The sequence below is a fragment of the Haliotis cracherodii genome, unplaced genomic scaffold (assembly GCF_022045235.1).
Source record: "Haliotis cracherodii isolate W230 unplaced genomic scaffold, xgHalCrac1.p SCAF_16, whole genome shotgun sequence".
Lineage (NCBI taxonomy): Eukaryota > Metazoa > Mollusca > Gastropoda > Lepetellida > Haliotidae > Haliotis > Haliotis cracherodii.
Window position 1 is genome coordinate 4,706,117 of NW_027266271.1, and position 25,307 is coordinate 4,731,423.

General features: G+C 39.8%; 1 protein-coding gene across 1 annotated transcript in view; it reads left to right on the forward strand.

Annotated features, from left to right (window-relative positions):
• The window catches only part of LOC139463346 (protein Wnt-9a-like), a 41,893-nt gene extending 17,181 nt beyond the window's left edge, over positions 1-24,712 (forward strand). The window contains exons 2-4 of the mRNA XM_071244594.1: positions 6,924-7,192; positions 13,368-13,636; positions 22,624-24,712. Coding sequence (XP_071100695.1) covers positions 6,924-7,192; positions 13,368-13,636; positions 22,624-23,094 — 1,009 coding nt within the window. The 3' untranslated portion in view covers positions 23,095-24,712. The remainder of the gene's footprint in view (positions 1-6,923; positions 7,193-13,367; positions 13,637-22,623) is intronic.
• Positions 24,713-25,307: the final 595 nt, after the last annotated feature.

The following is a 25,307-nucleotide window of genomic DNA, read 5'->3' on the forward strand; positions in this document are numbered from 1 at the left end:
CATTATATAATCAATTGTTTCATCCTTTTTCCAATATTGTGATGACATGATAGTAAACAGTTTACTTTATTTCTCCAGGAATTGTAAAATATATAAAAATATAATCCATGCCAGGTACTCCGTTGGTTCAAACGTATACTATTATCCTGATAATTCTATACCAATAGAGGTTTCTTTGCATCTTTTATTGTTTAAGAAATAGTAACATAATAATGAACAAATATGTGTTAAATATTGAATAGAACTTTGGTTGTTTTGAAATATTGTTTTGGGAATTTCATTACGTAAATTGATGCCAAACAGGTGTGTGTCTTGTCCAATTAAGATACACGATAAACTATCTAATTGTTTAGATATTCAAGACATTATTTACTTGGTGAGAGCAGTCATTTTATGTTGTGTCGAAAAAGCGTCAAATTCCGTTCCACACATCGATATTTTCCATACCATGAACGAAAATTAGGGGAGATATATATTAATCAAAATACCATTGTCGACTTTTTCCGACGTTATCAAAGACATAAAACCAGCAATGACGTCGGAGGGTGTTATTTTTTTGGTATTTCATTACATTTGATGATAAGGCTTGTGCTCCATTAACAGTGATGCAACATTAGTCAAATTACACTTACACATTCAGGAGAATGTTGGAATCTAAGGACTAAGTTATAGAATAGATCCATTTCTCTATTACCTCCTTTTTATGAAGTACGATTTCATCATTTCTTATGGGTATATTTATAACTAAACTTGTACAGTTTCAATATCGATATTTGTGTTGGAATAGTTTTGTTCCTCCTGAACAAAACACCACGAAAATATATTATCGTTACCCACAGCTAATTCTCACCAAGTGACCTGAGTTACAACAAACTAAAGCTAAGCATAGCGGAGTTATGCCCCCGTTTTCTTAGTACGTGTGTAACCTCTCTGTCACGTTTTGACGTCATAGAGAAAATCAGTTTTCTTCATTTACAGCATGCTATTTTTGGCATTGAATGTATGTCGTTATACATACGCATATAATTCCATTTGATATGTAGTTATGTCGTTCAGATATTAGGCAGTATTTTGTTTGCTCACAGTTTCCGTAAAGCTTCTTAAAAAAAATATTTGTCGCACAGTACTTTTATCGGTGTACGATAAAAAGCGGAGACATTTACTGTTTTTCACACTTAGGGGTGTCTTTTTTTTAAAACCGGTTTGATATTTACAGTTACATTTACACCATCAAATAGGAAATTTAATATTCTCCACCACTGCGTAATTTTATAGCAAGAGGTAGATCCAGTGCCGAGTGAGCGCAATTCTCGCACAACCTTCACTTTTCCGATCTTAGGAAAATGTGCGTCAGAAGAAAAACTCGGCATCCAGAGGGTTACGCCGCACTCAGCAATATTCCAGCTATATGACGGTGGTCTGTAAATAATCGAGTCTGGACCAGACAATCCTGTGATTGATATCAAGAGCATCGATCCACGCAATTGGGAGTGAGTGAGTATGGTTTTACGCCGCTTTTAGCAATATTCCAGCAATATCACGGCGGGGGACACCAGAAATGGGCTTTACACATTGTACCCATGTCGGGAATCGAACCCGGGTCTTCGGCGTGACGAGCGAACGCTTTAACCACTAGGCTACCCGACCGCCCCCACGCAATTGGGATCGATGACATGTATCAACCAAGTCAGTGAGCCTGACAACCCGATCCGGTAAGCCGCCTTTAACGACAATCATACCGCGACCGAGAATGACGTCAGAGCCCCCCAAAGTTTGGTATGGTACAAAACTCGAGCTTTCAGAATCATGGACAATAGGCAGAGTACATAGACAATGGCTTACTTTCAATAACAAGTCATTAGTAGCGTGTGTGACCACCAAATGCCTCAATACACGCAAAAATTCTTCGACGCACAGAACAAGTCAGTCGTCTGATGAGATCACATGGGATTTGACGCCATTCTTCTTGGAGGGCCAAGATCAGTTCTTGCCGGTTGGCTGGAGAGTGTTGTCGTTGTCGAACACGACGATCCATCAAGTCCCAGAGGTGTTCTATGGGGGACATGTCGGGTGAGCGTGCAGACCGCGGCAGGACGTTGACGTTGTTGGCTGCGAGGAAGTTAGTGACATTTCTGGCTGTATGGGCTCTAGCATTGTCATGCTGATAAATGACACCACGTGGGTGGTTTTGGAGAAATGGTAGGACAACTGGACGAAGAATGTTATCCATGTAATGCTGAGCTGTTAAGTTGAAGTTCAAAAATAGCGTTACCCTCATTATAGCTAAAATGGATGGAATTTGCTGTAAGATAAAAATAAACAATATCTGTTTGGAAACATTTGCTGCAATCAACACGAATGTCACTGACCATCTTTTACAAACATGGAAACGTCAGTGAACAAACCAGATGACGTCACTATTGAACGTGACGTCACCTATCCCTACCATATGACGTCACCTAACAACGGGCGTGATAATGGCCCGTCGTCAAGCAATATGAGGCCATTATCAAGTTACAGTGGCCCGCTCATTTCTAAAACATGCGGGCGGTTGCTCAATACTTAGTGCCTTCTGTGTGCTATCTTCATTTATCTTTGCGGGATAATTTTGAAGCAGAAGGAAACTCTTAAGTTCCGCAAGGCGGGTAATTTTAACTTCATTCCCGGAAACAATGGTACAAATACGTCTTGCGAGACAGAAAGGGATATTACGTTATGTATGATACAGGTGACATGATCCAAATTCCAAATATTGGTGCGTATCAGTATATATATATATATAGTCTTGAATATATACTGAGTCAAATTAAACACTTCACATTTTTAAAAGTAATCCCATATATGATATACAACGGAAAAATGTATCAGAGAAGGTAATTTTTAATCATTAATGTCCAAAGAAGGATTTTAATTAACGGTGGTAACCATAATTTGTTCCAAGCACCTACGGTATTCGGTGATAACATCAACAGTTTAAATCATAAGTCCCAAGATGATGGCACACAAGTTCAGTAGCGTGTATGGCCACCATGTGTTGACAACTGCCACACAACGCCTCCGCATGGAGCTGGTGATGCTTGTGAACACATGATTTGGATGACGACGCCATTGTTGCTGCAAAATGGTGCCTAGATCTTGCAAATTCTCTAGTTGGTTCTGGAGAGTGCGCAGACTTCTGCCAAGAGCATCCCAGACGTGTCCGATTGGATTGAGGTCGGGAGACCTTGACGGCCAGTCCATGACGTTGACTCCCGCATTCTGAAGGAAATTCCTTGTCAAAATTGCTGTGTGGGGTCTGGCATTGTCGTGTTGGAAGATCAAACCGGGTCCATGTGCTGCCATAAAATGCAATAGTTCTGGTGCCAGTACTTGGTCGCGGTAAGCAGCAGCGTTGAGGTTGCCACGTATGACAAGAAGCCTGGAACGTGCATTGCCACAGAAAGCACCCCACACCATGACACTTCCGCCTCGAAATCTGTCAACTTTCTGTACACAACACTGGGCGCAACGTTCATGACGGCGCCTCCACACCCTCGCCCTACCATTAGCAAATCAAAGATTAAATCGGGATTCATCACTGAAGACGACTTGATTCCAATTCCTTTGAGTCTATCGTAAGTGTCGCTGTGTCCACAATTGACGTTGACGTCTGTGTAATTGAGTCAGAATCGGCCCGCAGTATGGCCGTCGTGCTTGAAGGTGAGCAGTTCTCGGACGGTTTCGAACAGTTTGCGCACTCAGTCTACCCCTAAACAGTTCATTTCTGGTTGATGTAGCCGTCAAAAATCGGTTACGGAGGTGACGTAAGACAATCTGACGATCCTCTGCATGTGACGTCACACGTGGTCGACCTGGCAGAGGGCGATCAGCGGTGGTACCCGTTTGTTGTAGACGCGTCTGTAAATCATAAACAGTCCGTCGACTACAACACATTGTACTTGCGACTTCAGCTATGGACGTTCCCGTCTGCAACATGCCGATGGCACGTTCACGTTGCACATTTGAAAGGCGTGGCATGACAAATGGCCGTAAAGACTTTTGTTTTCTTGTGTTTTTCTTTTTTTTGTTAATGATTGCTAACAAGTATGGGTGAAAACACGTGCGGTATTATGGCCACGTGACCAGTTGCAAGTGAAAAACCACTTTTGCCACTATAGTGCTGTGCACGTGATTTTGATCGACTCACCTGCACAAAAACGGGTGTTATCTGAAGACGTGGCCATTACTGTTTAAATACACAATAAGGGCCCACAATAATAACTGATCAAAATGTTAAACTTTTAGGATTGTGAAGTTTTTAATTTGGTTCAGTATATATAAAAGTTGACATAGACTTACCATCAAGACTGGCTCCGTGCTGTAGTGGTAGAGCGTTTCCCAAAGATCGGAAGGTCGGGGGTTCAATCCCCGGCCGCGACATACGTTGAGACGTCAAGACGTTACCCTCTCTGGCACTCGGCATTAGGGGCTAACAAACTGGTCGGCTCGGATTTACTATACTGTGTCTGAGTATTCATGTTAAACAGTGACATGGCATCTCAGTGGGCTAGCACTCTAAAGTCGGCATTAGGGCAGACGTAGTACAAGCACCTCCCCCCACCCGCTCTCCCCACCCCCCACTCGCCTCCAAACACACCACACATCCGATTTCACCTCACCCTGCAGTCAAGGGGTGGGGAACATTCTTTTACAACCTATTTTTCAGGTGTCTGTTGGGTCTGTCTACCAGATTTTACGTCCGCCTCAATACCTCTTCGCATCCTCAAGTAGAGTTATTAGTTTGTTTGTTTCTTGTTTAACGTCGCACTCAGCAGTATTCCAGCTATATGACGGCAGTCTGTAAATAATAGAGTTTGGATCGGATAATCTTGTGATTGACATCATGAACATCGATCTACGCAACTGGGATACGATGACGTCCATCAACCAAGTCAGCGAATCTGACCACCCGATCCCGTTAGTAGCCTCTTTCGACAAACATGGCAAGCTTGGGTTGCTGAAGACCTATTCTCTACCCGGTTCATGACGGGTCGAATCCTCTAGGGTTCAGCCGACACACACACAGACACACAGAGACTCACACAGACACACAGACACACAGACACACACACACACACACACACACACACATCGATTTTTTTCACAATGACACAATGAAGAGAAATATAAGTTATGGTTAGGGTTGTCTTAAAACACTCTTGTCCCGGATGTCATCCGCTCAACTTCGTAGTCTTTACGGTAATTAACATGGACACTCCACTTAAGGACAGGGACATCTACTAATGTAACGGAATGAGTGGGCAAATTATCTTTATCTATTATATTCCATGCAACGACGCCGAAGACGATGGCCTATGAAACTACTTCGAAGACAATGATCAGAATAACAACGCCTGAGACAATGCTCCATATATAGTACCACGCCAAAGACAATGATCCATTGCACAACACAGAAGACAATGACGAATGTTACGACGCCGAAGACGATGACCAATGTTACGACGTCAAAGACGATGATGACCCATGTTACCCCTGGGAATTCCCCAGCACGAATACATACAGAAGTGTTGTTTCTGATCATTTAGATACTTTAATCTTGAACTCACCGTTTAGTATACATTGAGAAACGTCAGAGAGTTTGTCTGCATGATCGTTTACGGATATCCTCGCTACGACCCATCCTAGTGAACAAAACGAATAAATGCACATCACATCACAACTGTTGTAGTATCGACTGTCCAGAATGACAGTGACAGTCTACAGCAATCTACGAATTTACATTAGTATCTATTTGACACATCTTTAAAATCACCTTTCAATGGTCGGCCAACTGATCAGTGATGACCAATACACGTAACCGCCACGGGTTCATTAACAACTTCGGAAATCACTCCCGTTACGTTTATCGTGTGGGTCATTTTGACGTCTTGTGTTTGATTTACATGTATTACGACGCGTCGTCAATCAGACTGACTTGGTCGTTCTGAACACACCTTTCTCACCCAATGACGATTGTATCTAAATAAATTTGTAGTAAACAAACTACAACAGGTGTTTCTGTAGAGCAAGTTGAGCATATATACGCTCACGTCACCTCTTTTTTTAGGATTTATTTTATTCCGCACAGTTGGTTGTTGTATGGTTGTTTGTATATACATGAAGCCACACGTACTAAATAAAATTGTATAGAGATCTAGGCCTATTCCAGGTATAAAATAGTGATATAAAACTTTGCAAGAATTGACTTTCTCTTTGTGTGAGATATGGTGCCTCTGTCCTGACGGACGACAAGATAATAACGGACCTCTATAAAAATGTTATTCTGGCATTTAGTGAGCCATGGTTACACAAGAATGACTAATGGTGAACATTTGTCTGAAAACGATGATTTGTAATGTTGTAGTATTGAATCTTACAAATTAACACACTTCTTCCTCAAATCAGATATTTGGATTTTCCTTGGAGATGGCAACTGACAATATTTATTATGGTTAAATGTAACGTATTATAACAAATTGATCGCTTTAATAAGAATGAAACGGACAACGCCTCTCGCTCGTAGATTAATCTAATAAAAAAAGATGGATATTTTACTTTTACTCTATTTTTGCAATTTTACCATGATGTTATAAACTTCATCGTACCGTCATCTTTTCTAAAACGAAAGTAACAAGCCTAATTCCTGGACGTCATAGACCCTCAGTATGTACATGACGTCAGCAGCAGAAAGGGTTGGCCCTGGTGATCTGTCGTCATTTCGAACATTTCGTTCCGTCATATTAAAGTTGACCATAGTAATAAAACCATAACTCACAAATCAAATTAGTGTCATCTTGATATTGTTAAAATCGTACCGTAGATGAGTAGAAATCTGATTGTCCAAAACAGTAATACTATTCTGCCAGTCCCGATATTTGTTGCAGATTGACTGCAAGAGAAGCACTCAGCATCAATGAACTGTTGACTGCCCACAAGGATGACGAGAGCAGCATTTACAATCTCTCCAAGGCGAAGGTGTGCGATACGCTCTATCTCCCACGGCAACAGAAGAAAATGTGCAGGCGTGGAAAGGGAATAGCAATGACGCTCGTGCAAGCTCTTCGATTAGCATCAATGGAATGTGCACATCGGTTTAGCATGGAGAGATGGAACTGTACCCTGGCACAGTACAGGCAGAAACTCCTCCGAAAAGGCTAGTTTTAAAAGAGAAATACCTACGCCTGCCCTACATTGCTATTCCGTGTCAGATGACTATATCATGTAACATAGATAATACCAAATTCCGTTTTAATCCAAACCTTTCAAGCCTTCTGTTACAATTACACCGTTAACCCTATTGTCCCTAAGTCTTGTGCTTCTTTTTGACCGTTATTCCTACCATAATTCAGCCATCTGATTTACTAACACCGCTAACCCTTCAGTCATGTGCTTCACTTTGACGGTAATTCCTACAATACTTCATACTTAAGCTCCACTTACACAGTTAACGCTGTCATCCTCCAGTCTTGTGCTTCACTGGGATCGTTATTCCTACCATATTTCATCCATCTTCTTCCCTTATATAATTATGTCTACCACCCTACATCCCTCTACAGCACTTATATCATTATGTCTACCACCCTACATCCCTCTACAGCACTTATATCATTATGTCTACCACCCTACATCCTTCTACACCACTTATATCATTATGTCTACCACCCTACATCCTTCTACAGCACTTATATCATTATGTCTACCACCCTACATCCTTCTACAGCACTTATATCATTATGTCTACTACCACCCTACATCCTTCTTCAACACTTATGTCATTATGCCTACCACCCTACATCCTTCTACAACACTTATATCATAATGTCTACCGTCCTACATCCCTCTACAACACTTATATCATTATGTCTACCACCCTACATCCCTCTACAACACTTATATCATTATGTCTACCACCCTACATCCCTCTACAACACTTATATCATTATGTCTACCACCCTACATCCCTCTACAACACTTATATCATTATGTCTACCGTCCTACATTCCTCTACAACACTTATATCATTATGTCTACCACCCTACATCCCTCTACAACACTTATATCATTATGTCTACCACCCTACATCCCTCTACAACACTTATATCATTATGTCTACCACCCTACATCCCTCTACAACACTTATATCATTATGTCTACCGTCCTACATCCCTCTACACCACTTATATCATTATGTCTACCGTCCTACATCCTTCTACAACACTTATATCATTATATCTACCACCCAACATCCTTCTACAACACTTATATCATTATATCTACCACCCTACATCCCTCTACAACACTTATATCATTATGTCTACCACCCTACATCCCACTACAACACTTATATCATTATGTCTACCCCCCTACATCCCTCTACAGCACTTATATCATTATGTCTACCACCCTACATCCCTCTACAACACTTATATCATTATGTCTACTACCACCCTACATCCTTCTTCAACACTTATATCATTATGTCTACCACCCTATATCCTTCTACAACACTTATATCATAATGTCTACCACCCTACATCCCTCTACAACACTTATATCATAATGTCTACCGTCCTACATCCCTCTACAGCACTTATATCATAATGTCTACCACCCTACATCCCTCTACAACACTTATATCATTATGTCTACCACCCTACATCCTTCTACAACACTTATATCATTATGTCTACTACCACCCTACATCCTTCTTCAACACTTATATCATTATGTCTACCACCCTACATCCTTCTACACCACTTATATCATTATGTCTACCACCCTACATCCTTCTACAGCACTTATATCATTATGTCTACCACCCTACATCCTTCTACAGCACTTATATCATTATGTCTACTACCACCCTACATCCTTCTTCAACACTTATGTCATTATGCCTACCACCCTACATCCTTCTACAACACTTATATCATAATGTCTACCGTCCTACATCCCTCTACAACACTTATATCATTATGTCTACCACCCTACATCCCTCTACAACACTTATATCATTATGTCTACCACCCTACATCCCTCTACAACACTTATATCATTATGTCTACCACCCTACATCCCTCTACAACACTTATATCATTATGTCTACCGTCCTACATTCCTCTACAACACTTATATCATTATGTCTACCACCCTACATCCCTCTACAACACTTATATCATTATGTCTACCACCCTACATCCCTCTACAACACTTATATCATTATGTCTACCACCCTACATCCCTCTACAACACTTATATCATTATGTCTACCGTCCTACATCCCTCTACACCACTTATATCATTATGTCTACCGTCCTACATCCTTCTACAACACTTATATCATTATATCTACCACCCAACATCCTTCTACAACACTTATATCATTATATCTACCACCCTACATCCCTCTACAACACTTATATCATTATGTCTACCACCCTACATCCCACTACAACACTTATATCATTATGTCTACCCCCCTACATCCCTCTACAGCACTTATATCATTATGTCTACCACCCTACATCCCTCTACAACACTTATATCATTATGTCTACTACCACCCTACATCCTTCTTCAACACTTATATCATTATGTCTACCACCCTATATCCTTCTACAACACTTATATCATAATGTCTACCACCCTACATCCCTCTACAACACTTATATCATAATGTCTACCGTCCTACATCCCTCTACAGCACTTATATCATAATGTCTACCACCCTACATCCCTCTACAACACTTATATCATTATGTCTACCACCCTACATCCTTCTACAACACTTATATCATTATGTCTACTACCACCCTACATCCTTCTTCAACACTTATATCATTATGTCTACCACCCTACATCCTTTTACAGCACTTATATCATTATATCTACTACCACCCTACACCCTTCTTCAACACTTATATCATTATGTCTACCACCCTACATCCTTCTACAGCACTTATATCATTATATCTACTACCACCCTACACCCTTCTTCAACACTTATATCATTATGTCTACCACCCTACATCCCTCTACAACACTTATATCATAATGTCTACCGTCATACATCCTTCTACAGCACTTATATCATAATGTCTACCACCCTACATCCTTCTACACCACTTATATCATTATGTCTACCACCCTACATCCTTCTACAGCATTTATATCATTATGTCTACTACCACCCTACACCCTTCTACAACACTTATATCATTATGTCTACCACCCTACACCCCTCTACAACACTTATATCATTATGTCTACCACCCTACATCCTTCTACAACACTTATATCATTATGTCTACCACCCTACATCCTTCTACAGCACTTATATCATTATGTCTACCACCCTACATCCTTCTACAGCACTCATGTCATTTTGCCTACCATCCGGCAGCCACCTTCTTCACTTATATCATTGTCTCTACTACCTGACAGTCTCCTGTTTTGCATGTTTTGCTTCGCTTAGTCAAATATTCATCAAATTCTTCAGCTTGGTATCCTACTGATTCATTTTTCCTTTATTCCTGACATTCTTTAGCCTAATGTATTACTTAGGCCATTGTACCTAATCTTGTACAACCTTCTGCTTTACTTATACCATTGTACTTAATCTCGTACATACTTCTGCTTTACTTAGACCATTGTACCTAATCTCGTACAACCTTCTGCTTTATTTAGACCATCGTACTTAACATCATACACACTTCTGCTTTACTTAAACCATTGTACCTAACATCGTATAGCATTCTGCTTTATACAGACCATCGTACTTAACATCGTACATACTTCTGTTTTACTTAGACCATTGTACCTAACATCGTACAGCATTCTGCTTTACTTAGGGCATTGTACACCTAACATCGGACAACCTTCTGCTTTACTAAGACCAGTGTACCTAACATCTTACATCCTTCTGTTTTACTTAGATCATTGTACCCAACATCGGACAACCTTCTGCTTTACTTTGACCATTGTACCTAATCTCGTACAGCCGTCTGTTTTACTCAGACCGTTGTATTTTTCATCGTACATCCTTCTGCTTTACTACGACCATTGTACCTAACATCGAACAACCTCCTGCTTGACTTAGACCATTGTACCTAGCATCGGACAACCTTCTGCTTTACTAAGACCATTGTACCTAACATCTTAAATCCTTCTGTTTTACTTAGACCATTGTACCTAATCTCGTACAGCCGTCTGTTTACCTCAGACAAGTGTACCTAACATCTTAAATCCTTCTGCTTTACTTAGACCATTGTACCTAACATCGGACAACCTTCTGCTTTATTTCGACCATTGTACCTAACATCGGTAAACCGTCTTTTTTCCTCAGACAAGTGTACCTAACATCTTACATCCTTCTGCTTTACTTAGACCATTGTACCGAACATCGGACAACCTTCTGCTTTACTCAGACCAGTGTACCTAACATATTACATCCTTCTGCTTTACTTAGACCATTGTACCTAACATCGAACAATCTTCTGCTTTACTTAGACCAGTGTACCTAACATCTTACATCCTTCTGCTGTACTTAGACCATTGTACCTAACATCGGACAACCTTCTGCTTTACTAAGACCAGTGTACCTAACATCTTACATCCTTCTGCTTTACTTAGACCATTGTACCTAACATCGGATAACCTTTTGCTTTACTTTGACCATTGTACCTAATCTCGTACAGCCGTCTGTTTTTCTCAGACAAGTGTACCTAACATCTTACATCCTTCTGCTTTACTTATACCATTGTACCTAACATCGGACAACCTTCTGCTTTACTCAGACCAGTGTACCTAACATCTTACATCCTTCTGCTTTACTTAGACCATTGTACCTAACATCGGACAACCTTCTGCTTTACTTTGACCATTGTACCTAATCTCGTACAGCCGTCTGTTTTACTCAGACCGTTGTATTTTTCATCGTACATCCTTCTGATTTACTTAGACCATTGTACCTAACATCGGACAACCTTCTGCTCTACTTTGACCATTGTACCTAATCTCGTACAGCCGTCTGTATTACTCAGACCGTTGTATTTTTCATCGTACATCCTTCTGCTTTACTCAGACCAGTGTACCTAACATCTTACATCCTTCTGTTTTACTTAGACCATTGTACCTAACATCGAACAACCTTCTGCTTTACTTAGACCAGTGTACCTAACATATTACATCCTTCTGCTTTACTTAGACCATTGTACCGAACATCGGACAACCTTCTGCTTTACTTAGACCAGTGTACCTAACATCTTACATCCTTCTGCTTTACTTAGACCATTGTACCTAACATCGGACAACCTTCTGCTTTACTTTGACCATTGTACCTAATCTCGTACAGCCGTCTGTTTTACTCAGACCGTTGTATTTTTCATCGTACATCCTTCTGCTTTACTAAGACCATTGTACCTAACATCGGACAACCTTCTGCTTTACTTTGACCATTGTACCTAATCTCGTACAGCAATCTGTTTTACTCAGACCATTGTAATTTTCATCGTACATCCTTCTGCTTTACTTAGACCATTGTACCTAACATCGGACAACCTTCTGCTTTACTCAGACCAGTGTACCTAACATATTACATCCTTCTGCTTTACTTAGACCATTGTACCTAACATCGAACAACCTTCTGCTTTACTTAGACCAGTGTACCTAACATCTTACATCCTTCTGCTTTACTTAGACCATTGTACCTAACATCGGACAACCTTCTGCTTTACTAAGACCAGTGTACCTAACATCTTACATCCTTCTGCTTTACTTAGACCATTGTACCTAACATCGGATAACCTTTTGCTTTACTTTGACCATTGTACCTAATCTCGTACAGCCGTCTGTTTTACTCAGACCGTTGTATTTTTCATCGTTCATCCTTCTGCTTTACTAAGACCAGTGTACCTAACATCTTACATCCTTCTGTTTTACTTAGACCATTGTACCTAACATCGTAAAACCGTTTGCTTTACTTTGACCATTGTACCTAATGTCGAACAACCTTCTGGTTTACTTAGACCAGTGTACCTCATCTTGTACAGCAACCTGTTTTACTCAGACCATTGTACCTAACGTCGGACAACCTTCTGATTTACTTAGACCATTGTACCTAACATCTTTCATCCTTCTGTTTTACTTAGACCATTGTACCTAACATCGAACAACCTTCTGCTTTACTTAGACCATGATATGATATCAATGATATCTGCTAAGTGTATCTCGATCACTGTCGTATAACCTGAATACTAAGCACTGCTAACATTGTACTATGAAGACTTTTGTAATTTTCGTTTATCAAGGCTGAATATTGTTTATTCCAGGATTTAAAGAAACGTCCTTCTTGTATGCGATATCATCAGCCGGTCTGGTGCACGCCTTTGCGAGTGCTTGCAGTAAGGGCTCTTTGGACAGATGCACGTGTGATGAATCTAAACATTTAGAAAACACTAAAGCCTGGATGTGGGGTGGATGTGGCCACAACATACGATTTGGATTAAAATTCACAAGGAAATTTTTGAAACGGGCGAGAAAATCAGGCAAAGACATACGAGCCAAAATAGATGAGCACAACAGCCATGTTGGAATAAAGGTGAGTCGAAAGAACATAGGATGCAGGTGAATACATCTATTAAACACTTCTTGCTGACCTGTTTCTTTATTCATATGAAAAACATATCTGCTCGGATTGGCAACATCAAAACACGTGTCTTTGTCCAAGAAGTGTAACTTAAACACAAGGTATATCGATGATCTGATATTGTTCCATAATGGTCAAATAGCCAATTCCCTTCTACTGATTTGCAGCCTGATCTAGAAATAAAAGAGACCCTTGAAACCGTCTCGACTGTTTCACATTTAGATCTATACAGAAAGATTCAGAATGATCTATATCTCTCCACCAAACTTTTATGACAAGAGGGATGACTTAAGTTTCCAACAGTCAACTTTCCCTTTGGGTGGGCAGTCCCAGCCTTCGACGCCACATATTGAGGTACACTTGAACATGCTCTTTCTTCAAAGATTTAAAAGAGTATCCCAAGATTGACCAAAAGTTGTCAGATCAGTGTTACAACATTCAATACCTTTAGTAAAAGCTTTCAAAACATTTTATGGTGAACGCGTGTTGTTTCAGGTAAATAGTTTACTTGCATGTGTGTGCGACGGGTGCCGCTGGTGGGGCAGGATACGCTCACCTTTTCGCGAACACCTGGCATCATTTACTATTGATACTGATTCATTAACATATGTTTATGTTATGATCGGAACAGTACAATGAGCTCTGCTTTTAGTAGATATTTCTTATGATTCTGGAAACATGGTTTTATTATATTATCTATGATAACAACATTAGATTTGAAGCTGTGAGAAGGAAAACGGCTCATCTTCATTGTAACCCCTAACACTACGTTGCTTACCCATAACATTCGCCACTTCTAAACGCGTACAACCCCGTACATAGCTCGTATAAACCTAGTTGACTTATTGCCAAAAATACCCAACTGTAGATTGATAGTGTTGGACCTGGCAAGTTTAGATGTAGTGTGCCTAATAACCCCCGTTCCTCTGTAAAACATTACTGAATCAATACTGAAACAGAAAATAGAAATGATTTCATAAACTGGTGCTTGCTGAGACAATCGCTGCTGCATCGCTCCGCTGATATATCAGTGAGAGGAGTTAAATGCACTTTCGATGCCCCCAGCTACCATGTTGCTAGGCAGACGTCACAGGGATTGGTTCGCCGATGTATCTTGTAACAAAATGTAACAAATTTTATTCATCGGGAATTGTGAGTCTTTCTTACTTTAGCGAGCTGAATTATGTACTGGTTGTGATATATGGCGTACAACTGTGTACAATTTCTACAGACATTAAGTTACATTTGTGACATACGGCGTTTTTGATATTTTTGAATCAACTACCTACACATACAGTCAAATCTCTGACAAACGGCATTTCTAACATCTATGTACTTGTACTTTCTACAGGCCTTACGGTCAGATATCTGACAAACGACGTTTCTAACATCTGAGTGATTGTACATTCCACAGGCCTAGCAGTCAGATATCTGACAAACGGCGTTTCTAACATCTGTCCCCCTGCACTTTCCACAGGCCTTACAGTCAGATATCATACAAAACGGCGTTTCTAACTACTGTCTCTTTGTACTTTCCACAGGCCTTACATACAGATCTCATACAAAACGATGTTTCTAACATATGAGTGCTGGAACGTTCCACAGGCGTTTCTAACATCTGAGTGTTTGTACGTTCCACAGACCCTACAGTCAGATATCTGACAAACGACGTTTCTAACATCTGTCCCCCTGCACTTTCCACAGGCCTTACCGTCAGATATCATACAAAACGGCGTTTCTAACTACTGTGTCTTTGTACTTTCCACGGGCCTTACAGTCAGATCTCATACAAAACGGCGTTTCTAACATCTGAGTGTTTGTACGTTCCACAGACCCTACAGTCAGATATCTGACAAACGACGTTTCTAACATCTGTCCCCCTGCACTTTCCACAGGCCTTACCGTCAGATATCATACAAAACGGCGTTTCTAACTACTGTGTCTTTGTACTTTCCACGGGCCTTACAGTCAGATCTCATACAAAACGGCGTTTCTAACATCTGAGTGTTTGTACGTTCCACAGGCCTCACAAGTCAGATATGTGACAAACGACGTTTCTAACATCTGAGTGTTTGTACATTCCACAGGCCTTACAGTTAGATATCTGACAAACGGCGTTTCTAACATCTGAGTGTTTGTACATTCCACAGGCCTCACAAGTCAGATATGTGACAAACGACGTTTCTAACATCTGAGTGCTTGTACATTCCACAGGCCTTACAGTTAGATATCTGACAAACGGCGTTTCTAACATCTGAGTGTTTGTACATTCCACAGGCCTTACCGTCAGATATCATACAAACGGCGTTTCTAACATCTGAGTGCTCGTACTTTCCACAGCCTTCCAGTCAGATATCTGGCAAACGACGTTTTTAACATCTGAATGCTTATACATTCCACAGGCCCTACAACCAGATATCATACAAACGGCGTTTCTAACATCCGAGTGTTTGTACATTCCACTGGCCTTACAGTCAGATATCATACAAACGGCGATCTTGCCATCTGCTTGTTTGTTCTTTCCACAGGCCTAACAGTCAGATATCTGAGAGACGGCGTTTCTAATATCTACGTGTCTTTACTTTACACAGAGCTCACAGGCAGATATCATACAAAACGGCGTTTCTAACATCTAAGTGTTTGTACGTTCCACTGGCCTTACAGTCAGATGTCATACAAAACGGCGTTTCTAACATCTGAGTGTTTGTACGTTCCACTGGCCTTACAGTCAGATATATACAAAACGGCGTTTCTAACTACTGTCTCTTTGTACTTTCCACAGGCCTTACAGTCAGATGTCATACAAAACAGCGTTTCTAACATCTATGTGTCTGTACTTTCCACGGAGCTTACAGTCAGATATCATACAAAACGGCGTTTCTAACATCTGAGTGTTTGTACGTTCTGCTGGCCTCACAAGTCAGATATGTGACAAACGACGTTTCTAACATCTGAATGCTTGTACATTCCACAGGCCTTACAGTTAGATATCTGACAAACGGCGTTTCTAACATCTGAGTGTTTGTACGTTCCACTGGCCTCACAAGTCAGATATGTGACAAACGACGTTTCTAACATCTGAATGCTTGTGCATTCCACAGGCCTTCTAGTCAGATATGTGACAAACGGCGTTTCTAACATCTGAATGCTTGTGCATTCCACAGGCCTTCTAGTCAGATATGTGACAAACGGCGTTTCTAACATCTATGTGTCTGTACTTTCCACAGAGCTTACAGTCAGATATCATACAAAACGGCGTTTCTAACATCTGAGTGTTTGTACGTTCCACTGGCCTCACAAGTCAGATATCTGACAAACGACGTTTTTAACATCTGAATGCTTATACATTCCACAGGCCTTACAGTCAGATATCTGACAAACGGCGTTTCTAACATCTGAGTGCTTGTACATTCTACAGGCCCTACAGTCAGATATCCGACAAACGACGTTTCTAACATCTATGTACTTGTACATTCCACAGGCCTTCTAGTCAGATATGTGACAAACGGCGTTTCAAACATCTATGTGTCTGTACTTTCCACAGAGCTTACAGTCAGATCTCATACAAAACGGCATTTCTAACATCTGAGTGTTTGTACGTTCCACTGGCCTCACAAGTCAGATATCTGACAAACGACGTTTCTAACATCTGAGTGCTTGTACATTCCACAGGCTTCACAAGACAGATATGTGACAAACGACGTTTCTAACATCTGAGTGCTTGTACTTTCCACAGGCCTCACAGTCAGATATCTGACAAACGACGTTTCTAACATCCGAGTTCTTGTACATTCCACAGGCCTCACAACCAGATAACTGACAAACGACGTTTCTAACATCTGAATGCTTGTACATTCCACAGGCCTCACAAGTCAGATATCTGACAAACGACGTTTCTAACATCTGAGTGCTTGTACTTTCCACATTCCTTACAGTCAGATATCTGACAAACGGCGTTTCTAACATCTGAGTTCTTGTACATTCCACAGGCCTTACAGTCAGATATCATACAAACGGCGATCTTACCATCTGCTTGCTTGTACTTTCCACAGGCCTTACAGTCAGATATCTGAGAGACGGCGTTTCTAACATCTACGTGTCTGTACTCTCCACAGAGCATACAGTCAGATGTCATACAAAACGGCGTTTCTAACATCTGAGTGTTTGTACGTTCCACTGGTCTTACAGTCATATATCATACAAAACGGTGTTTCTAACTACTGTCTCTTTGTACTTTCCACAGGCCTTACAGTCAGATATGTGACAAACGACGTTTCTAACATCTGTATGTGTACTTACAAGAGGTCTTATAGTCAAATATGTGAGTTACGACGTTTCTAACATCAGTATGCTTGTACCTTCTGTTTGAATGTAGAGAAGTTACATCTTCTTGAATCTGACCGTGAAGGTGAAACGGTTCCACGCCATTTTGGAAAATGTCTGCGCAACATTTGAATGATACCCATATGATTTACTATCCACTTTAGAGAAAACAAAACATGTAAGGAACAGAATCCTTACTTCAGATACCAAGTTATGTTCATCATTATCATCCAAATGCTTTACAAATGCATGTTAACATTGACGAGGACATCTGCATTCCTCCTTTTTAGCTTTATCCAGTATTTCACAATTCCTACTTGGCTATGTACAAACATATTGCAGCGTCCACTGTCTCATTACCTTCGTTTATTTGAGGATATCTGACAAACGGTGTTTCTATCTTCTGCGTACTTACGCTTTACAGTCAGATGTCTGACAAACGACTTATTAACATCTGCGTGCTTGTACTTTCTGCAGGCGAGGATATGTGCGTTCTTCCTTTTTGTAGCTTTTTTGTTCTTTGTTTTGGTTTGGGCCGTGGCCAGTCCCTATTTGATTTTGTCCAAACTTCGTAACCAAAAATCATAGGATCATAAATGAAGGCGCTTTTGATAGGTTTTTGACCTCAATGATTCCATACAAAATAAGCTTTGGCGAGTTTAGTTTTTAGAGTATCCCCAGGGGCATATTTAAGGGCAAAACCTTGCAGGTTCAGGCTTAATTTGGATGTGATACAGTAATGCTATTTTCTGGTCTGCAAATGAGATTATGCACTGCTTGGTGGTTGATGGTTTATATTATTGAACACATAACCGTCACATAAATTGCTGCTTGCATGTATTTTGTTCCTCTTCCAGAACGCTGATATAGATTGTCATGACTAATTGGGCATGACTCACGCATAGGTGGCCTAAACGGAAATTTGTCCAGTGAAAGTGTTCATATTTTTCCGTCTTTGTAGGCTTGTTCACCTGAATTTGCGAGAACAGTGGCGGTGGTGGTGTTGAAATAATAGTAAATTGTACCTGTGATATTGGGCCAACAATGGAAAGTCTCAATTGGGATCTTGCTGTCTTTGCCAGTCAGATAAAAGTGGGCAGTTGCAAACACCAACTTTTGACAGAGACCTGGCTGACTTTAAGGAAATCAATGCCGTTCCGTCAGGTATTACACAGTCTCCTTTGATCAACTAAATGATGGATCAGGTATTGCAGCAACACTCCGATCCAATAATGCTAAGAGCTACTGTAGTGAGTGAGTTGGGTTTAACGCCGCCTTTAACAGGTTTACAGTTATATCGCGGCGTGTCAGCTTAATGTGGGAGGAAAGCCCGAGTGACGTCTCGGACGTTTACTACTTCGGTGAAATCCACGAGCCCCGGTATGATGCTGACAAAACTAGAAACATTATCAGGACGAACCGGGGATGGCAAAAGGAAGACGGTGGTATCTGGTCACAATACTGGAAAACTCTCGAGGATGCCAGTAAAGCATGTTCCTCCCTTTTGCATTGCGGTTGTGAAAGGTCTTGCACCGAAGACTATAATTGCAGTAGAGCTGGAGTCCGCTGCACGAAGGTTATGCAAATATGAAGGTGGCTGTGTGAACACGATACCTCGATCAGTTAGATTAAACCTTGACTCAGTGATGTTTAACTTACATTAGAAATATTTAAGCGTGTTATGTTTTTTTTTAAATTTCTTATGTTGTTCTCAGTTGTGAACATTTTCTGTATATAAATAAAATATATTTTCAACCACTAAATTGGCCAAAACGCACTTCTATGTCAAAACAAAGCTTACATTTGGAATCTTTGAGGTCTAAAACCTTTAAAAGACCCTAGGAAAGAATACTTGGACATCGGATGTAAGAAAACCTTTATCTTCTCATGGCTTTCATTTTATATGGCTAGCTAAGTCAGTTGGTTATGTAAATGTGTTTCTTAATGCATTTCGAAATCGGTCTTGAGGTATGTTCTATCAATAATGGCATTTTACTTTAGGGATAGTTCACGTTATGAATATAACATAACTTTAAATAACGTAATATTGAAGACTTTACTTCAACCAGAATATATTTATCAGTACTCTCTACGGAAAACTTAAGAGCACATTTAATTAAATATCGACCTGGTTTACTAGACCTATTTGTAAACTAAGGAAGAAAACTTATCCATTGAAAAATTGAAAAGGATGTGTCCATTTTGTAATATAGAGATTGAAAATGAAATTCATTTTGTGTTTGTCTGTCTATTTTACAATGATCCTCGAAAGAAATATAGATTATTCAATATCAACGTCACCGATAAACGCCTGAATAATTATTCTGACGACAAAGAACCAACCTAATATCATTAATCTTTCTCTATATATTAAGCATGCGTTAGCCAAAAAAAATGGATTAATCAAACAACGGGTATATCCCAATGTGTAAACATTTATGATTGTATTTACATGCGTAACTCTCGCTTGCATATGGGCCAGAGGCCTTTTGTACATTAAACTTCTTTGGACTTTGACTTGGCCTTTGTCTTGACCATGTCCTCAGTCTTGTTCTAAGTCATTTTGGGGGGTTTGGTATTGCCATTGGTCTTATTCTTAGTATTGGCAATGGTTTGGTCTTGGTCTTGGCATTGTTCTCTGCATTATTCTTTGTCTTGGTCTTGGCATTGGTCTTGATTTTAGTCTTTGCATTGTTCTCGGCCTTGCATTATCATTGATCTAGGTCTCAGTATTGATCTTGGTCTTGGTATTGCTCTTAGTCTTGTTCTTGGCCTTGGCATTGGTCGAGGTCTTGATCTTGGCAATGGTTTTTGGCATTGGTCTTGGCATTGGTCTTTGCATTTGTCTTCGTTGGCATTAGTTTTAGTTGGTCCTGATCTTGGTCGTGGTCATGGTCTAGGTCTTGGCCATGACCTGAGCCTTAGTCTAGGTCTTGTTTTGGATCTTGATTTTGGTCTTGGTCTTGATGTTGGTCTTGGTCTTGATGTTGGTCTTGGTCTTGGTCTTGGTCTTGATGTTGGTCTTGGTTTTAGTCTTGGTCTTGGTCTTGATGTTGGTCTTGGTCTTGGTCTTAGCATTGTTCTTGACATTGGTCATGGTCTTGGTCTTTCCTATGCCATTAACCTTGGTCTAGGTCTTGTTTTTTGCATTGGTTTTTGTCTTGTTCATAGTCTTGGCATTGGTCTTTGTCTTGTTCATAGTCTTGGCATTGGTCTTGGTCTTGGTCTTCTCATTGTTCTCTGCCTTGTTCAGTCCGTGTAGGTTATTGGCATGTGGGTATTGTCCGTGTCGGGTAATGTCCTTTACCTTCTTGTCACACCTTGTCACAACAGTAGTCTGTTCTGAAAGGGTAAATTCTAAGAAAGATGCAGATGTGAAGCCTTTACAAAAACGAGAAACTACCCGAGGGGTAAGAATATTTTTTATACTATTACGAAATCTGTAACTCCTGCTAAAAATGTTTTTCGCAAAACTAAGGATGAAAAAATCTCGAGGTTCTTAATCTTGGGTTATTTTTTTTTTTTTTAACCAAATACTACTTTTCGAGCTATTATATATAAAAAAATGGATTTATAATGATGAGGCATGTGAAGCATATATTTTAAGCGACCACGTCACTGAACGATCGACAGGCGAATTTCGGTCAAACACATTGGTAGCTGCAAGTATTGATTGTTCTAATACGTTGTCCTTACTCCAGGGGAAATTCAAGATGTTTTACTTTCCGATGATACCACTATGGAATCCGGATCCTACGGTATAAATAACATTCCTTAACATAACTTAAATATTCCTTCTTTCAATCAATATTGAAATTGAATATCAATAAACAAAAAAAAAAGGAAATGTAAACCCCGCGGGTCAGGATGCAGTGATTTAAATGCACACACATATCAAAGACATATCCAGGAGTCTTACAACCTGATGTTGTGGATACCTTTATGAGGATCCAACACATTACTTCGTTTCACGTCGTGACCATTGCAATGATCGCCATATGATGTATAAAGAAGGATATGACTTTAATTCAGTATTGAATGGAAATACCAAAACATCTCTTTATGTTAACCTTACTATTATATAATCTGTTCACTTGATTAAAGAATGTAAAATTTAAGTATGTGTTTTGTTTCTAATAACTTCATTCTAAAAGTTGTTTGTATGTGTGATATCCTTGTGTAGAGGTATATGTACACAGCGTATATGCTTATATGTATATGTGCATGGACGCATCGGTTTTGTTATGTACCGGTATATGTATGTGTGTATTTATGTGCGACTGGTATATTTGCATCATGTTATTATTTGCAACTGCCGGTACAGTTAATCTACATTTGTTATTTTATGTACAGTTCACTTTTATCCATTATTTGATGTCCTTGAAGAGAGATGTGTATAAATAGGCTTCACCTGTTTACCAATCCCTTTCCTATTTGGAAATATATCACACGTGCATGTGACAGTTAAACAAATAATATTCAGCGTTTTGATGGATCTTGTATTTGACATTTGGATCAACGACATGTTATGATTGTACATAAACTAGCATTACATTGTAAACGCTGGCAGTTACTTTACGTCTTCTGTTCAAGCTGTATCGTGTTGAATGTTGCAGGTTGTCAAGGACAACGTGAAGACAGTCTGCAAGTGTCACGGCGTATCTGGATCCTGCACGATGAAGTCCTGTTGGCGGCAACTTTCTTCTTTCCATAAAATTGGCACCATTCTTAAATCAAAATATGAACATGCTGTCAAAGTTGGCGCCTACACAAATCATGCAACAGAAAAATCTCGCCATAAAAGATTAAAAGGTCCCAGTGTTTCCAGCGAGGTATCGTCAGCCCGGAGGGGCGACCTTCTGTACTTGGATAATTCCCCCAGCTTCTGTGGGTCAGGCAGATACTCTCCTGGAACATCAGGGCGAGTGTGTGACAAAGACAATAACTGTGAAGTTATATGCTGCGGACGCGGGTATAATGTCCTACACAAGCAGGTGCAACGTTCATGTCAGTGTCAGGTTATATGGTGTTGTAAAGTAAACTGTAAAAGGTGCTTACATGAGGAAAAAATTCATATGTGCAAATAAAGCCCGATCCTGTTTCAATGTTATAGTAGCAATGAACTGCATCGATTGAAACATGATTCAGTGTCGACAATTCACAGACAAGCAGTGGGATCTTTCACTGTCAGGCCAAGAACTGAGTGTGTCAGAGTGTCCGTAAATGTATGTCTGAACAGAGACATGTGAAGTTTCCATCTTGCAACGGATATGATGGACCGCTGTCAAAATAATGATTCATACTGACCCTAACCATCTGAGTATGTATGTATTCATAACCAGTACAACACGGCGTACATATATCTGTTATATTACATGTCTATTTGTCTCTGAATGCATATTAACTTACCTACAACAGTATGGTAGTCTACAGCTGATTACGATCTTTGCACAGAGTGACACTCTATAACCACCACGCAATGCATATATATGCAGGTAGCCGTTGATAGTGCACAGAAAAGACATTCCAAACGTCTCGATTAACAGTCCAACCTAACAACTGTTACACATCTATCTGACAGTCGAACATTACCCCTCAAAACCATTGGTTTCGTTGATAGCATTTAAAAAGAGAATCATCACCAAAGATAGCTAAAGGAATATTCCAGTAATGAAGCGTTGTCATTGTATGTACTCACAAGGCTGAAAAGATGTAATGTTTCTTGGGCATCGGTGCGTCAATTTAAATCCTGCTCATCATTCCGGCGTGAAATGAAGCAGACGCTGTTGTCCATACTTGATAACTGACGTAGTATTGCAGATCAGAGTTTAATGTGTGCCCTGTTATGTTTGTTGGTGTCCTTAGGGAAGGAGAGAGGAGGTTGAAAGTGTTCCTTACACATCAATTTTGGTTTCATATTTTATATTAGAAAAAAGTCCTACAAACCACCTCAATTTTGAGAAAAATATGCCACAGAAACATTTATTGTTTATGCAATCTAAGTTTGTCAGATAACTTTAAGAAAACCATAGCGGTTTTGCCATAACCATTATGAATTTCCGCTCGACAAATAAGTTCTTCCGTTTGATTTTTACAATTAATAATTGTGTGTAGTTATCAATCAAGCATACAGATATAGAAAAGTAAGCAAATCATTGAAATGGGTGTAACGTTTCAAATCACAACAAGGATATAGGTACTTTTACCTTAATGACAACATTAATAACGTAATCATATCTAGGAGCCGATTAATCCGAGCAATCAAACATTTTATTATATACGGTTTGTATATATTTGACAAAGCACAAGTGGGGGTCGTTTGAAAACGGACGTGTTTGTCGCTGTATTAACAACTTGCGAACAACGATGTAAAGTTGATATCTTTGGAGGGTTTCCTTGTGATTAGGAGTTGTTAGAGCTTTACACTTATATATCATTTTGTACACACGAGCTTATTTCACCAAATATTAATGTCATGAAAAGTAGATTGGAGTCTCAGTAAATAGCCTCTCGGAAACATTTATTCAAGGCGTGGGCCTTGTGTCTTGAGGAACAAATATTTGTTCACAATTGATAGCTACAGAGAATACAATGACATACTGTTTGGTTTGATGAATGCAATAGTCTATCTGTTTTTGGTAATTTCTGCTCATCTGTTTCTCGTTTAATATACATTTGCCCATACTGGTATGTCACAACCTGGGGCTACATATCCACCATTTGTCTGTAGGATTTACAGCGCATGGTTACAATTAATAAATTATGTTTAAAATCCATATACCAATCTCTTCTGGTGGTGTGTTGATTGTTTACATAACCAATACCTGTTTTTGATGTGGAATCCTTATATACTCAATGAAACGTGTATGCATGTCAGTTTCATACCCCCCATACGAGATAAAGCAACGCCGACAGTTTCCAACGCCTTTATTAAACTAACGTATTCAGTATCAGGCAAGCCAGTATGAATCAAAATTTCATTCATGAACAAAAATGATATTCCTTTTTATCACATCGAATGCTAAAAACGCTTTTGGTTCAGTACACGTTCCTAATCACATGATGCAATACTTCATTCTAAAATGTTGTTGATCAAATATATGCATTAGATTTCACATGCGTTGCATCATTGTTTTTCGCCTATACATATTTCACTGTGTCCAGAGGAATGCTAGTGCAGGCGATGTGCATTTCATAAACGGACCATGCCATGTTATTGAATACAAAAGCACTTGCAAAGTCGAGTTACCCTTCTGTATCTGGCATCTCACAGTACCTGTGTATCGACATGATCTTTGTA